This window comes from Micromesistius poutassou (assembly GCF_964030765.1).
Source record: "Micromesistius poutassou genome assembly, chromosome: 23".
In the NCBI taxonomy this organism is placed as follows: domain Eukaryota; kingdom Metazoa; phylum Chordata; class Actinopteri; order Gadiformes; family Gadidae; genus Micromesistius; species Micromesistius poutassou.
In genome coordinates this window covers 10,358,901-10,375,155 of record NC_140293.1, presented here as the reverse complement: position 1 = coordinate 10,375,155, position 16,255 = coordinate 10,358,901, and the positions used below count along the sequence as shown (strand labels likewise).

Here is a 16,255-nt window from a genome sequence, read left to right as displayed (position 1 = left end):
GGCGCTTAGCCGTTATGGGCCTCGATTCTTCTCACTGCCGGCCAAAAAGAGGCCCCAATTCTACCAGCAAGTGGGACGTTTAAAAAGCCATCCTTTAATAAATCTACCCCAGTGCGACGTCACACGTGAGACCGGCCACCCAGACGTCTGAGGGCTGGACCAGCTGGACCAGCATCACCCAGTGGGGGCCGTCTGGCCAACTGGTTATGCGGACCCACCCACCGAAGGGGGGTGTGGACGTGTGACGTCACTCACCGTAGGGTACATTTAGAAGTGGCCGACCTACGTCATGCCTGGTGGTTGAAGAGGGACCCTTTAATGGGACAGCTGGGCGGTGTGCAGGTTTAATGACGAGGAGACATTTTATGCAGGCGACATTTTATGCGACGTTAGTCGACGAATATATTGTAAAGAGTCGTGCGACTGAAGTATCAAGCACATCGGGATCACGGTATGAGGCCTTTATTGAAAACCATTTCCGACAAAGGAGGCGACACTTTTCTTTTTAAATCGCATTGCGGTGTTCTTTCTTTACAGACGATGTGATGTTTAAGTCACAGATGTTTACCAAGCTGTTATACACGCCGTGAGAACGGGACGGCCCAGGAGATGGACCCAGTGCGTACGTTCGATACCAAAGAGAACCTCCAAAACAAATGACGCTTTAAAAAAAAGCTTCCCATGGCACACACAATATTAGAACACTAACGTAATTTTTACAAAGTTACAAAATAAAAAACGACCTATAGCCATAGACTGTTAAAAACGTACTACAGCACAGTGACAAAGATAAAAACGAGTTTAAAAAAATGAAAATAATGCTCCAGAATGTTATAATTAAAAATACAAATGAAATATAATTCATATAAGGAGACGAGGACGACGGTTCCTCCTGAGAGCGGGGAACGAAACGCGGTCCGCCGTCGCCGGGGGAAACGAGGAGCGCCGAGAGCATCTGGCGAGCGGAACGATCCTGTTGGGATAGAGCAAACATATAGAAAGCATCAACATCACGCCCTGCAACTAGAGACAACGGGCACTGGGGACGCACCTTTAAAGATATATAGATATACACCTAGTATTAGTGCTTTTACTTTGGAGGCGAGTGCAGCATCTCCCTCCAGAGAGCCGACACAATAAGAGACAACATGACTCGTATGGTTTCTCATCCCCCCCCCACACACGGTTGAGACGAGGGCGTCCATCCTAGTGAAACCTGTCCTCACTAACTAACGTCCCTCAAACAGGAGGACCTCAATTAGGCCTCGACTGCGAGACCTATGGACTCGGTATGATCATCATCAGCGTAGCGCGCATGTTGTCCTCACCTTGACGTGCACGCTGGGGAGGCGGGGGGGGGGGGGGGGGGGGCGTGGGAGGAGCTAATAAGCGTAGCGTGCCGGTGGCGGCGGAGGCAACCGCTCGGCGTAGGGGTCCCGGGGGCGGTGCACCACCCCGTACGGCGGCGGCTGCCTCGACGGGGAGAGGCGGGAGCGCTCGTAGCCGTAGCCGTTGCCGGCGGGGGGCATGGGGAGGGGCGGCGCCCGGCGGAGGGGGCTGCGCTCTCGGGGGTAGTACGAGGACGGCGGCGGCGGCGGCGGCGGCAGGGCGCGGCGGTCGTACGGGTCGAGCGGCGCCGTGAGGATGCGCTCGCGGACGGCGATCGAGGGGGGCGGGGGCGGGGGCGCGGGCCCCGCGCGCCGGTCCTCGTAGGCGGCCGGCACGCCGTAGGGGCGGGCGCGGTACTTCTCGTAGTAGTCGACCACGCCGTAGGCTTCGCGCTCGCGCTCGTAGGGCCGCTCGGCGTAGACCGCGCGCCTGGGCGGCGGGGGCGGGGGAGGGGGCGTGGGGTAGCCGGGGGGCATGTGGTGGTGGTGGGGGGGGTGGGGGTGGGGGTGGTGGTGGTGGTGGTGGGGCGGGCCCCTCATGTAGTTGGGCGGCGGCGGGGGGGGCTCGTGCCGGTCGCCCGGATAGCCGTGCGGCGGCCAGTAGCCTCCGTCCTGGGGCGGGGGCGGGTAGTCGTCCTGTTCCTCGTGCCGTGGCCGGCTCTTGGAGATCTGCACGTGAATGCGTTTACCTGGGGACGGACAGTGGGGGGCGGTCAGGGGGACAAAACGGAAAGGAACACTGACTCTCATTCACCCCCTCCAACACACACACAAGTCCCTACAACTGCACTCATTTTTGTCTGATATTATACTTCATCATGCTACCTCATTCTGTTATTACCTCATTCTGTCTTCTCTTTTTTTTGCACTGTGTTTGTTTGTGGTTTGTTTTTGCACCACCACACCAAAAACAATTCCTTGCATGTGTAAACATACTCGGCAATAAGTAAGATTCTGATTCGGAATGCAAGGGCACAATGGCCTTACCCGGTGTCCACTGGATAGCATGATTTAAGCCCAGTCCCATTTCTCTCCCCTTTCCGTAGATTTGAGCCCTAAGCCTAGATTTTGCGTGTTCCCGCGAAGGGGTAGGCTGTCCCAATAGTATACTAAAAGGGAGCGTGGGGGGAGTGCCGTTTTTCCCTTATATAATCGACCCTTGAACGCTAGCCAGCTCGGGAGCTGACTTGCAGCAAAGGGCACTCAGAGTGCCAAGTGTTCTCGTTAAGGGGAGAGAAACGGGACTGGGACTAAGACTCAATTGCACTCTGAGATAGAGATAGATATAATATTCATATTGCCTCCTACTTTGTAACATTCATGTCCCCCCCACCCCGCCCCCCACTTACCTTGAAACTCCGTGTTGTCCAGCCCCTTGATGGCGTCCATGGCCTCCTCGGAGTTGCACATGTGAACGAACGCAAAGTTCTTGACGACGGCGCACTCCGACACGCTGCCGTACTCCTCGAACAGCGCGCGCAGCTCGCCGTCGTCCCCCTTGTCCACGTTGGCCACGTGCAGCTTCACGGCGCCCTGGTTCTTGCCGTGGCTGGCCTCCACGTTGATCTGGGAGCCGTGGAGCTTGTGCAGGTGCAGCGTCTTGATGGCCTTGACGGCCGCCTTGCGGTCGTCCATGTGGACGAAGGCGAAGTTCTTGATGATGGAGCACTCGGTGACGGTGCCGTGCTCCTTGAAGAGGGCCTCGATCTCCTCCTGGTCCGCCTCCCGCGGGAGGTTCCCCACAAATATCTTCACCATTCTGCTTCTGGGTCTGTCGAGAGAGAGAGAGAGAGAGAGAGAGAGAGAGAGAGAGAGAGAGAGAGAACCAAAACGGGGTCAGTTGTACGCGGGTCAGGTCTGTGGTGTGTTACCGGGTAAAGGTAATGAGAGCCGGTGCAGTGAGTTCCCATATTGTCGTTCTTTTTGTGACGGGATGTTGTCTGCCAGACAACATCCCGTCACAACAAGAACATGTGATGGAGATAAACATGTGATGGAGATAAACATGCTCTAGTTTACCTCGTGCTACCCTGACGTCATATTCAGTCATAACCAAATACAATTAAGCATTTACCCATACGCAGCTTAGAGTTATTGCTTTGGAAATACACGTGGCTTCCATTAACTGATATGAACAGAGCACGAAAGAATGGATGAAAGAAATCAATTTCTGATTCAATAGAGGCTAATGCTAAGCGGCTAGCTAGGCCATACTATCAACAAAGCCCCGCCGGCCCAACCACGGTTAACACCGACGTCCACTGCCTAATAAAACCATCAACGTGTTCACTTTTTAGTCCAACGTGGATTTAAAGTTGAAATCGTGTATAACTGCTCGATTAACGATAGGATACGTTGTTTGAATACCTTTTAACCGGACGCCGGTAGCCTCGATGAATGGCGTTCAACCTTTGACTGTCACAAGCGTCCGCTTCTTCTTCCGTTTATAACGACGGTCGGCCTTCATCTTGTCGGGGCACGACTGCCACCTACTGGCCTGGAGTGGGGATCCTCAGGTTGACAGGACCCCAAGAAAAAAAAAAAAAGTATACAATTTATGTACAAAAATATACAGTACTGATATTATCTCAATTATTCCAATATTTTTAAATAAAATGAATTGTGTTCATACTTTTTCTAAATGCCTTTCCTAAATTACCCTAGGCCTATAAAATTGCTTTATTTCGCTTGCCTTAATGATGAAGGCAATCAGGACGAGGAACGAGGAACTTCTTTCCTCGTTCTGTTGGCACCTCCTACATTCCAGCAACAAGTTCTCAACTGTCTCTGTTTCATTGCATTGCATGAAAGTTCCTGTGGTGTGTTTCCATGTTGTTGTGTATTCTGTGATTAATCCCTGTGTCCTACCCGGGTTATAATGTCCCCATTTCTTTAAAAAGCCCACATGATGTTGGATTATACAGATGTTTTGCGTGTCTCACTGATATGGTCCCAATACTCTAGCCAGAGGTTTTGTATGCCCATATATGGTTTGTCAGAAGCTCTGGCCCCCTGGCCGTGAGACGTTATCAGTTTTAAATCCAAGTTATTCATTGACGCTTTAAGGAGGAAGCAAGCGTTGTCCTTCTGCTCTTCCCCGAAGAACTTCCCTTTAAAAGGAATGTAATGTATATAAAACGTTATCATTTAACCGTCTGTGTCCAGTGAGGATCCCATCCGAGTAGAAAGCAAAGGAAAAGCATACAGTGCATGTTCAGCTCACGTCTATTAACTATTTTACAGACTACGGGTTCACAAATTATTCCGTCCCTTTGGGCAAAACCGACACCACTATTATTAGTTACTTTCAGTTCTTTAATGATGTAACTTTAACGTTACATCATTCTGGGAAGTACATCCCTCCCCCAGCGGATGAGAGCGAGGGAGGAGTTGGAGGAAAAGGGGAGGGTTATCCTGGCTGTTTACTCGGTGTTAGAAAAGACACCATTAGAATTGTGCCTGAAGTCCCAGAACATGTTGGCCTGGCAGTGGATGTCGTAGAAACTAACTTTGACCCTTCCAAAGTTGAAGACACAGCAATTTTATGCAAAGGTAGGCACTTGCAGATGATTAAAACTGACGCACAGAGCCTTGTTTCAAAAGTCAATGCCTTTCTTTGAGGATGAGTGGGATACTATTTAGGCTGTTCATGCGCTCATCTGTCTGTGTCAATCTCTAATCTTTCACTTTTGGTATCTTAAAGGGAATTTAAATTTTGTCAATAGAAATATTTTTCGCACGTAGCCTAAAAATGTCAGAATTCAGGGTAATTCTTCACAGGGATACCACATTTAAAATGAAAATAACAAATAGGGTTGGACAGCAATTTTAATATTACTTATCAGCACCCCTCCGACTGCTTGCTGAGGAGGTGCCGTGCACAGAAGCGGTGTGAGGAGGGAAAAATGGGAGGGGGGCGCGGGGGACAGTTCACCTCTGCGTCTCCCAAATGGAACGGACAAGGGGGGGGGGGGGACGGGGGATCCACTGTTAGCGCGGATTGAAATCCGTATCGAAGCCTGCAGGGGAATGTGCTCAACATACGGAGGAACGCGGTCGCTGAGCTGCCCACCACGTCCACCACCATCATCCAAAATTTGATGTCAACAGACCAAAAATAGTCAGAAAGCCTACAGAAACTATAGATAGTTAATGTGACAATCAGATTATTAAAAATAGACTTGGAGCAATGATTTATAAACTATTTTTGTTGGGAGCTTTTGCAAGTAGTTCGCCGCCCCACCTACCCATATGGACGGCACGCGCGCCTGGTATAGAGCAATACTCCACCTGAAGTCAGTCACACCTCGAATTTCTTGCAATTGAGAAATCTAAGTTTATCTTTCACTCATATTGTTATGTTAAAACATGGCTGTTCGTTTTTTTACGGTGGTGGTGGGGGGGGGCACTCAGAGGGGGTCTCGCCCGGGGTGTAAGATGTAGAACCGCCACTGAGACTGAGACTTCTATGAGTCTAAGGGATATTATATTTATATTGTGCACACACGTCAATATATCCGTATATATATTACGTCATTATGGAGAGGTGGCCACTAGTTAGGCGTCAGGCTCACTAACCGGCCTGCAGACCCGATCATCGTTAACCCGTTTCTCTGTTATTCTGCATTTCAGACCCTCGCCGCGTTAACCCGCCATGGACGCCTCCCAGACCCTGGAGACGGAGGAGGACCAGCTCACCTGCCTCCACGTCGGCCTCTACCACCCGCAGCAGGGCGCCCGGGGCATGTTCCGCCTGCTGCCGTCGGGCGGGGCCGCGGGGGGGCACCACGCCCACCCCGCCGACGAGCCGCTGCGGTTCGGCCGCGACGAGCAGGCCTGCACCTTCGCCCTGGCCGACCCGCGCGTCTCCCGCCGGCAGCTGTCGGTCCAGGCGTTCCGGACGCCGCTGAGCCCCCACCTGCGGTTCAGCGCGCAGAGCCTGAGCCAGCGGGGCCGCGTGTGGGTCGACGGCGTCTCCCTGGGCCACCTGGAGAGGGCGGACGTGGGGGCCGCGGCCCTGGTGCGGTTCGGCGACTACGAGATGCTGCTCCGCGTGGAGCAGGGCGAGGCCAGGGCCAGCTTCGAGGTGCTGTTGGACGTCCTGGAGGCCCGGCCGTCGAGGGCGCTGCGGGAGGAGGCGGTGCCCTGCAGCGTCGCCGTGCCCGTCATGGAGACGGGCTGGTCGGACAGACCGGCGGACCTGAGGAGCGTGGAGAGACAGGGGCCCGTGGAGAGACAGGGCCCCATGGAGAGACAGGGCCCCGTGGAGAGACAGGGGCCCGTGGAGGGACAGGGCCCCGTGGAGAGACAGGGGCTGGTAGAGAGACAGGGGCCCGTGGAGAGACAGGGGCCGGTAGAGAGACAGGGGCCCGTGGAGAGACAGGGGCCCGTAGAGAGACAGGGGCCCGTGGAGGGACAGGGGCCGGTAGAGAGACAGGGGCCGGTGGAGAGACAGGGGCCCGTGGAGAGACAGGGGCTGGTAGAGAGACAGGGGCTGGTAGAGAGACAGGGGCTGGTAGAGAGACAGGGGCCCGTAGAGAGACAGGGGCCCGTGGAGAGACAGGGGCTGGTAGAGAGACAGGGGCCCATAGAGTCGGATGAGACCCTTCTGTATCTGAGCTGATCAAAAAGCTCTGCTTTCTATCCGGATCACCCTGTGATGATCCATGATTGTATGGACATTTGTGGCTGCACATCTCATTATATATGTATATATATATATATATATATATATATATTCATTATATATATTATACATGCTCTCGCCAGATGAAATTCATCTGGTGAGAGTCAGGTTAAAACTTTAGTGCCATTGACTCAATATTTAACCGTCATTTTGCAATGAATGTTGGATTTGATGTGACACACAAAGTTATGACTCTCGCCGGATGAATTTCGTTCCGCCTAGGAGCTAGGCGGAACGAAATTCATCTGGCATCGAAATTAAACCGATGTAGGAATATAATAAGAATATATAGTTGAAAATTGGAGAAGCTGTATTTTGAATTTGTTTTGTACAACTTATCCACATTTTATTATTAACTTAACTTATATATTATGTTGTTTATTAAATTCATCTTTTAATAAATAAAAAAAGTTCACTGTGGATCTTTTTATTAATCTATGATCAGTGATAAAGCAAACAAGGGTTAAGTATTCACCATCACATTCCAAGGAACAGGTTATTCAAGAAATCGTTGGAATAAAAGTGCCTTGAGTCTAGGGTTATAAAGAGAAGCTTTACTCTCTGCTTGTTGCACTCTGCTTCAGCTCAATCAAGGGATCCTCAATCAAGTAATGATTACGAACAAATGCATATGAGCCTTAAAGGGGAAGTAACCCCCAGGCTTCAGCAGGAAAACTACCGCCCAGGGAGTGCTCTGAGGGCAAAGAAACTCCGACCCATTTGGGCTTCATAGAAGCGAGCGTGAGGGGCGTGGTAGGACGTCAGAAAGCAGGTCAGTCACACTCGCGCGAGGTTAGTAGCCATAACAATCGCGTTTTATATTGAATCTCTCCCCGCTTAACATAACAAAGTGAACTCTTTAACCCGTACACGCCTTTGTGTCCTTGAGGCTCTACGTTCTCTTCATGGGGAGTGGGAGCTCAACCCTCCTGAACAACGCGGCCAGGATCCTGATGAGCGTGCAGAAGCACCACATCACCCCCGCCCGGGTTTTACTGCATTGACACCTTTACCCACATAATCAACTTCAAAACCATCCTCACTTACAAATGCATCCACGGAAAAGCGCCTACTTACCAAACATAACTGCTCACCCCCCCCTTAAACCGACCCTCGGTAACTGGTCTAACAGTCACCGGCTCCTTCACACACCCACATCAAAGCTCCGCTCAATGGAGGACCAGGCATTCTGCTCCTCCAACCCCCCGTCTCTGGAAGGCCTATAAGGTGGACCCCTTAAGAGCTCCCGAGGCTCTGGGCTCTTATAAAACAGGCATTTCAACAAGTACAAGTATTTTCCGCCTGAGAACTGTATCAAAAGAAGTGTTCAGACAGGACACGCGTGTGTGATCCTGGCCTTTTTGAGAATGCAAGAAAACAAAGACGGCTTTTCCTGTTAGAGATAGCCGAACACAGAAGGAGGATGTGTTATATGAGCTGACGGGAGTTTCGGCCAACATGAATTGAGGATCCGACCATACTAAAAGAGAGCAGTAGCAGACACTCGAGCATGGAACCTGGGAATGGGTTGCTGTGTGTCTTGAACTGGTCTCAGGTTTGGCCATTGGTGTCCAACTTGACACCAAAATGACACAAAATGTCAGTGGACGTGTGTGTCCGGTGTACGTGGGAAGGTTGTGGAAAACTAGATATCTGGTCATAACCTTTATCTTCCTGTAATATCTTTCTATTAAATATAGAAGCGCCAACTCTCAATGGTGTTATAAATACCTGCCCGTTGCCCTCGGTAAGTGAAACGGAGAGGCGATTATTGGCCAGTGACCTACATTGACCTCTTTTAATTTCCATGCAGAGGAAGTGACACCTATGAACAAAACTTATCTAATAACTGAAAACTCCTTAAAGGGTTTACATTAATTAAATCTGCAGCATCATAGTACATAGTGATATTAAAACAGTTTTTTTATTTGGTGATTAGAATGAGACACCAAGGCAAGGTCTAGATCAGAATAAATGTTTTATTAAGTCAAGTTGTTACTCTCCCACGTGCACCGCAGTGGTTTCGGGTCAAGAGATCATTTGGGTTGGTTCTTCCTCAACAAGATAAGACGGACCTCTCATATGCATCGTCATCAGGGATGAGGTCGAGTGAGTGGCCAGTTTCAAGTTCCTGGAAATCCACTAATCTTGTAGCCCGGCTATTGCCAGACCAAGCTCAAATCGTAGATTGCACGTTGGTCTGGGGAAGCTGCTGTCATTTTCTTCAGCACAAGAAGGGTGATCAACGGGGCCTAGTTCAAATTACTCTGTACGCAATTGACTGCTTGCGGTCGCTTCCCTGTCGTCATTGTGTTAAACCAGCCAATAGCGCGCCAGGGGGGAAAAGCCAGCTTGGTGACTGGCTCCCGCAGAAACACATCAAAACTAGAAAAATGTATTGCTCTGTTCTCCAGACCCTTCTGCAGAGCGAACTCAAATCTCCGGCAGAACGGGCGGGGCTAACCCAGTCTACAAATCCTGAGGGCATGACCGGGGGCCTGAATACCTCCGGCGTGGTCAAAAGGCCCCAGCAGCGTCTCTTTTATCTGAAGAGCCAGAAGTCTGGTCCTCCACTGGCTGCACAGGGGCAGACATGGAGGAGAGGCAGCAGACTGTCACCGCGGCCCGTCTGCCCCTCATTCCCAAACCTGAGACATCCGCTCGGGACGTCTCCGCTAACGGCCCGTGACGTCTGGACACCCCTCGGTGCTCCACCGGGCAGGCTCAGAACCAGTCGCATCCAACAGTCTAATTATTTTGTCTTTTTTTTTGCTGGCAAGTAGTTGTTGCCAAAACACATTACGTTGTGTTTTAGGTCTAATCATAAAAACATGTTTATATTAGGTGCAGCTTGGCATGGGGGTGACGTCCACCGTGACCAACATCTGTGAGATACTATCTGTAAATGTTCCCAGACAGACAGTATCTCACAGGACAGAACGCACATCCACCGTGACCAGCATCTGTGATTCATCAACTGCGTTCATGCTGTGTGGGCTTGGGGGCGTGACGACTTGTTTTGGTTTCATAATGACTGCGTCGCTGGTCTGCATTGGTTCGACGTAGTGGTTCTGATTCCGTCTGCCTCACATCCTTCCCACGGTGCAAGACCGTTCCGGCTACCTGCAGACAAAGAGTATAGAAATAACCCATTTTTTTTACATTTACTGTACATAACATTCTATGGCATCCCAAACTACACAAGCAAACACCAACTCAAGAATGAGTTCAATGTTTTAAAGGTGCCCTGCAGTTACTACAAAAACGGTTTATTAAAAAAATGGCCTTTACTGAAACTTTGAATGACACCCATTCAAAAAGGTGTGATGTTGATTAGCCATTCCAGTCAGTGGTAGGGCCCAACTAGACGTATGACAACAAATCAATGCCCCAGTTGGTAGTAGCGTCCACTTGGTTAGGCTTGGTGTTTGAGCCGTCTATCATATTTCTGTAAACAGAGGTCCTTCCTATTTGCCAAGCCAACTAACAATCACCTTCTCATCCTCCACGGAGAGTCCCAGCAGGTCCGGTCCGGCCTGGCCGATTCAGCTAAGCCGTCCATCAAGACGCCCGACGCCTCCGCGTGGCGGGTGCCCTGCAGCGAGAGATCAGGGTACGCACGGTTAAACACAGGGAGGGAGCGGTCCACGTGGTTCGATGGACGTCACCGAAATGGTCACTCTGGTGGTGAAGTACCTACCCAGCTCAACCCGTCAGAGGGGCGGACTCCTGATGGGACACTTACCGCGTAGCGGGGGACGCCTCCTGGCTTAGCGTTACGTCAACACCTACGCAGGGGTAGGGTAACCTACAAAGAGCACAAACACTGAGGATACCAGAGCAGGTAGCGCCACACGGTGGGGTGAGAGGTGACGTGCACAGTGAGGAGGGGAAACAAAAGGTCAATGGCAAAATGCGTGAGAAATATGCATGATGGGAATTACACAATGGATGAGACATGTACATATTTTTGTTGGGTTGTTAAACAGTTGTCGAGGCAACACGCGGCCATATCGGAGCCGTAACGCTAGCAATTACGGATCAATTGTTTATATTGAAACAGGATTTAGTTACGAAATTAAGGATAGTTCAAAAGTGAAACTTCGACAGGAAGGCCTCACCTATGGTCGATGCAATGATGCGAGTGGGAACGCCGTATTCTTGGTTTGTAACATGTGTTTATTTAAAAGACTTGGAAATGAAAAGAGGTCTGAGGAAAATAAAAATCATACATGTCGTTGCTAGATGTATTAAAGACTCAATGTCCGCAAAAGTAAAAAATTATAATTTTTAAAACAACAGTGGAAATGTGATTCGTCATGCGTCGCAAATAAATGGTCTGTTAAAGTTGAACAATCTGTGACACAAGCGCTATGATTACAACGCCACTGCAATGGCATGACTCCTGTTACTAGAAACAATCCATAGCATTTTGAAAAAAACAAACAAATAACCCTACGAATAAATGGTCTCACACAAATCGGTTATTTAACTGACGAACAAATTAAGTCACAGTTTTCTTAGTCTATATTCAATAATCACCGAAAAGCAGAAAAGTAATTTTTTGTCGATTAACGTTTTGTTTAAGTAGATGAGGCACCTTTACCAGTAAATTGCAAACAGTTGAACTCTGAACAGTAAAACAAACATGACAACAAAATAATAATCAAAAGAAAGGCGCCGACATCAGCCCAAGGATGAGGTCGTGTGATTCGAAGCCATCGTATGGTTTTTAATTTACGGACACGTCCGCAATAGTCGCTTCCGGGAAAACCTCAGGGCGAACGCAACGCAATCCGCCGTAGACTACAGCGGGGGGGTTCGAAGGGGGGGGGTTGCGGGTATAGCGCCACGTGCATCCGCAGACGACGATCTTGACATAGTCTAAACCTGGAAAGAGAGCACACCACACAGGTCAGGCCGGCTTTACACTACAGGACTCGCGCAGGTTGTTCATGTTCAGCACTTTCAGTCAAGAGGTCGGTGGTCATCACAAACACACGCTAGCGGCTTTTGGGTTTCTCAGCCACAGAGGAGCTACAAGTCGTTGCTATGGTTCAACACCCTCTTGAGTATTTTTAAACGCAAGATTCTTATCTTAACTGACCCACGGTTTTACTCAAACGGTTTTCGGCCGCAATATTACCTCCTTCCCAACCTGGAGTGCCCCCCACCCCCACCCCCACCTCAGTACGCCCCCCCCCCGCCCCCCCGCCCCCACTCACCTTGGATCTCCCTCTTTGTTTTCCAGCGATGCTAGTAGCCAGCATAGCGGGGCGGCGGCGGCGGCGGAGCCCCGTACGGGTCCCTGGGGCGGGGCAGCGCGTACATGGGGGCCCGGGGCACCGGGGACAGCCGGGACCGCTCGTACGAGTAGCCGTTGCCGGAGGGGGGCGGCGGCGGGGTGGGGAGCGGCGTGCGCCGGATGGGGCTCCGGTCCCGGCCGTAGTAGGCGGCGGCTGCGGCGGCGGCCGAGGCGGGCGGAGGAGGCGGGGCCAGGGCGCGACCGTCGTAGGGGTCGTAGGGACGCTCCCGCGCGGAGGGGGGCGGCGGCGGGATGGGCGGCGCCCGCCTGTCCATGTAGGGCGCCGGGGCGTAGGAGGGCGGCGTGGCGTAGGACGGGGGCGCCGGGTAGGAGGGCGGCGCGGCGGAGGCGTAGGGCGCGGGCGCGTAAGGGCGCGCCCGGTACTTCTCGTAGTAGTCGACCACGCTGTAGCCGTCCCGCTCGCCGCCGCCGCCGCCGTACGGGTGCTCCGGGTAGGCGGGCCGGCGCGGTGGTGGCGGCGGCGGCGGTGGGGGAGGATACCCGTGCATGCGGCCCCTGTAGTGCATGTCGGGGTGGTCGGGTCCCGGGTAGTGCCGGGGAGGGAAGTACCCGCCCCGGTGCATGGGCGGGGGGTACTCCTCCTCCTCTTCTCCGCCCCGCGGGCGGTTCCTCGACATCTGGACGTGGATGCGCTTGGCTGCAAAAAACAGGCTTTGTGAATCACAGATCATCCACAGCCCTGTGCTAGAATTGAACAACCAAGTAGCTTTTTTCTTAAAAAGGGGAAACCCGGTGTTAAAATGGATCTGTGATATGTTTAGTGTGATAACGAGTTTGAACAAGGACATTTTATGCACACAATACCGTCAGTAGTTCACGCCGGCTTGTTTTTAGAAGTCGATTGGCGAACACAGAGCCATGCGTCTCGCCCTGCAGCAGTCAACGCGTAGCTCTGTGTTCCTCAATCGACTTATCGAGTCTTAAAAACGAGATGCCGTCGACGGGTGAACTACTGATGGTATGGTGTGTGTATAAAATGTCCTTTTTAATAAACTATCTGTACACTTACAAAGTTATCAATTCCTTGTTTTAAATGTCAAGACCCTCATTAAACCACCAAAGAAGTGTCGGGCTACTTCTAGCCTTGTAAGTGGTTTAAAATAGCGATTTATTTTTTACCATGAGACATGCCCTTATCATTCCAACGTTTAGCATTTTGGTAGAATCGGCTGAAAACAGCCAACTTAAGAATGTGTTTTTTTTGCTCCCCGGCGAACGTTGAAACTCGTTATCACACTAAACATCACAGATCCATTTACACCGGACTTCCCCCTTTTTAAAAGCAGCAGCAGCGGCGGGTACCATTGCAAAGCATGAACCGCGAGAAGGCGCACGGCGTACCTTGGAACTCGGTGTTGTCCAGCCCCTTGATGGCGTCCATGGCCTCCTCGCTGTTGGGCATGTGCACGAAGGCGAAGTTCTTGATGATGGCGCACTCGGACACGTCGCCGTACTCCTCGAACAGCGCGCGCAGCTCGTCGTCGTGGCCCTTCTCCACGTTGGCTATGTGCAGCTTCACCGGCCCGTTGTTCTTGCCCCGGCTGGGCTCCACGTTGATGGGCCGCCCGTGGAGCTTGTGGCCGTGCAGCTCCCGGATGGCCTTGGTGGCCGACTTCCGGTCGTCCATGTGCACGAAGGCGTAGTTCTTGTACTTGGCACACTCGGTGACCTGGCCGTAGGGCGTGAACAGAGCCTCCAGCTCGTCCTTCTCCGCCTCCTGGGCGATGTTCCCAATGAAGATCTTCACCATGGTGACAGCTCAGCGAGGGACCTCTGAAACACACGACGGGACCCGTCCGGTTTAACACGACGGGCAGGGCGGCAGGGTCGCTCACCGGCTTCTGCAAAGGACCGGAGCCTAGAGACGTTGTTCAGAGTTCACCTACACTCTGCACAGCCAGCCCCTCCCACCCCTCCTTACTCATTGTACCATTTGTATGTTGTACGTCCTGGCAGTAAAAATAAAAGTACTTTGTTGTGTAGCATCTCATCCTAGCCATCTTGTCGTCTAGTGGGGGATCAGGGTCAGCCTTGCGATCGTTAGTGCTCGCCACTTATATGAACATCTTTACTGTACCAAAAGAGATATATTGTTGTTTCTCTTTCTTCTGACCAATGTACTTATTGTAAGTCGCTTTGGATAAAAGCGTCTAAGTGCCATGAATGTAAACGTAAGGGTTAGGGTTGGGTTAAGGGTTGGGGTTAGGGGTAAGGGTTAGGCGGACCCACGTTGGGGTTAGGGTTGGGGTTAGGCGGACCCGGGTTAGGGTTGGGGTTAGGCGGACCCGGGTTGGGGTTGGGGTTAGGGTTAGGGTTGGGGTTAGGCGGACCCGGGTTAGGGTTGGGGTTAGGGTTAGGCGGACCCGGGTTAGGGTTGGGGTTAGGGTTGGGGTTAGGGTTAGGCGGACCCGGGTTAGGGTTGGGGTTAGGGTTGGGGTTAGGGTTAGGCGGACCCGGGTTGGGGTTGGGGTTGGGGTTGGGATTAGGGTTGGGGTCGGGGTTAAGGTTGGGGTTGGGGTCGGGGTTAAGGTTGGGGTTAGGGTTAGGCGGACCCGCGTTGTGTTAATGGCGGGCAGCAGGACGCGGAAGTCCGGTGTCGGCGTGCTGCTGCCTCACGCTGGGCGGCTTTAAAAACACACAACGAAGCCTCCAGAACAAAGCACACGGGCGTCACAAAGACGCCCTCCAATGCAGACACCATCTACTCCTCTGTCCATACAGATATAACACACACGGGCGTAGAGAACACGACGCACCGCCCGCGTTAACGCTGCATGTGTTGCTAGCACCGTGGCTAACCTGAGCAGTCCGTGCTAACTGGAGCTAACTGTAGCCTTTGTCCTCCGTCTTACTGTAACATTAACGGACACTGTGAGGATCGACGGACATTCCTACCGTGCGGGTTTCATAAATGATCTGAAATTCACATAAAAATCGAATCAAAGTTGCGATTAAAAGCGACGTGCACTTACCAAGCCGACCAGCTACTAGAGTCGAACACCCGTTGAGTGACGCTGACGTTGCGTGCGTCTTGGCGTGTAGTACTACGTGCGTAGTGACGTATGCAACGTACGTAGGGACGTGGATAAGTCGGTGGCGGTGCGGGGGGGGGCCCTAGTGGTAGGAGCCCTACGCTGCGCCCACTTGCCGTTTTATTCATTTACGATTTTTTGACCCCATTTTTTGTTGTTTTGTTATCACAGAGATGTTGTAACATAATTGAATTACCCCCCTCCTCGGCCAAAAATAAAAATCTAAGTTACAAACTGAAAATAATAAACAAACTATTTAGTCACCGCTAACCTCCAACAAGACTGCAAGCAGGCAAGAGCAAAAAAAAAAGCGGCCACTGTCTGTCTGTAGCAGCTAGCAAACTTTTTCGGTCGTCCTTGATGGTTGGTTAGGTCAGGGTCCTTGATGGTCGGTTAGGTCAGGGTCCTTGATGGTCAATTAGGTCAGGGTCCTTGATGGTCGATTAGGTCAGGGTCCTTGATGGTCGGTTAGGTCAGGGTCCTTGATGGTCAATTAGGTCAGGGTCCTTGATGGTCGATTAGGTCAGGGTCCTTGATGGTCGGTTAGGTCAGGGTCCTTGATGGTCGATTAGGTCAGGGTCCTTGATGGTCGATTAGGTCAGGGTCCTTGATGGTCGATTAGGTCAGGGTCCTTGATGGTCGATTAGGTCAGGGTCCTTGATGGTCGATTAGGTCAGGGTCCTTGATGGTCGATTAGGTCAGGGTCCTTGATGGTCGATTAGGTCAGGGTCCTTGATGGTCGATTAGGTCAGGGTCCTTGATGGTCGATTAGGTCAGGGTCCTTGATGGTTGGTCAGGTCAGGGTCCTTGATGGTTGGTTAGG

The 16,255-nt window shown here is 51.8% G+C and overlaps 3 protein-coding genes across 6 annotated transcripts; 1 reads left to right on the top strand and 2 right to left on the bottom strand.

Annotated features, from left to right (window-relative positions):
- Window positions 1–168: 168 nt before the first annotated feature.
- rbm4.3 (RNA binding motif protein 4.3) lies at window positions 169–3,811 on the bottom strand. Its single transcript, XM_084487158.1, has 4 exons — window positions 3,756–3,811; window positions 2,738–3,159; window positions 1,329–2,077; window positions 169–973 (listed from the first exon to the last, which is right to left on the bottom strand). The coding sequence occupies exons 2-3, from the start codon at window positions 3,144–3,146 to the stop codon at window positions 1,383–1,385; spliced, it is 1,104 nt and encodes a 367-aa protein (XP_084343284.1). The 5' UTR covers window positions 3,147–3,159; window positions 3,756–3,811; the 3' UTR covers window positions 169–973; window positions 1,329–1,382.
- A 1,046-nt stretch (window positions 3,812–4,857) lies between these two features.
- Window positions 4,858–7,494, top strand: tifa (TRAF interacting protein with forkhead associated domain). The gene is made up of 3 exons (XM_084487062.1): window positions 4,858–4,940; window positions 6,021–6,615; window positions 6,958–7,494. The coding sequence occupies exons 2-3, from the start codon at window positions 6,043–6,045 to the stop codon at window positions 7,009–7,011; spliced, it is 627 nt and encodes a 208-aa protein (XP_084343188.1). The 5' UTR covers window positions 4,858–4,940; window positions 6,021–6,042; the 3' UTR covers window positions 7,012–7,494.
- A 1,539-nt stretch (window positions 7,495–9,033) lies between these two features.
- LOC311368471 (RNA-binding protein 4B-like) lies at window positions 9,034–15,434 on the bottom strand. Of its 4 annotated transcripts, none has more exons than XR_014639945.1 (6): window positions 15,373–15,434; window positions 13,742–14,173; window positions 12,300–13,037; window positions 10,775–10,882; window positions 10,569–10,669; window positions 9,034–10,197 (listed from the first exon to the last, which is right to left on the bottom strand). XR_014639945.1 is itself a non-coding variant. In XM_084487277.1 (4 exons), exons 2-3 carry the CDS (start codon window positions 14,148–14,150, stop codon window positions 12,331–12,333), a joined length of 1,116 nt encoding a protein of 371 aa, XP_084343403.1. In that variant the 5' UTR covers window positions 14,151–14,173; window positions 15,373–15,434; the 3' UTR covers window positions 11,233–11,964; window positions 12,300–12,330. The 4 variants fall into 4 exon arrangements, 1 of the variants encoding a protein (XP_084343403.1); XR_014639946.1 differs by having other exon boundaries at window positions 10,820–10,882; XR_014639944.1 differs by having other exon boundaries at window positions 10,569–10,882.
- Window positions 15,435–16,255: the final 821 nt, after the last annotated feature.

Bases quoted from the DNA above. Each gene is read 5' to 3' on its own strand.
- rbm4.3 (XM_084487158.1), bottom strand. From the start codon at position 3,146: ATGGTGAAGATATTTGTGGGGAACCTCCCGCGGGAGGCGGACCAGGAG. The intron at 2,078-2,737 runs GTAAGTGGGGGG...GTCCGTCCCCAG, and splicing joins GGACAACACGGAGTTTCAAG to GTAAACGCATTCACGTGCAG.
- tifa (XM_084487062.1), top strand. From the start codon at position 6,043: ATGGACGCCTCCCAGACCCTGGAGACGGAGGAGGACCAGCTCACCTGC. The intron at 6,616-6,957 runs GTGGAGAGACAG...AGACAGGGGCTG, and splicing joins GCGTGGAGAGACAGGGGCCC to GTAGAGAGACAGGGGCCCAT.
- LOC311368471 (XM_084487277.1), bottom strand. From the start codon at position 14,150: ATGGTGAAGATCTTCATTGGGAACATCGCCCAGGAGGCGGAGAAGGAC. The intron at 13,038-13,741 runs GTACGCCGTGCG...TGTTTTTTGCAG, and splicing joins GGACAACACCGAGTTCCAAG to CCAAGCGCATCCACGTCCAG.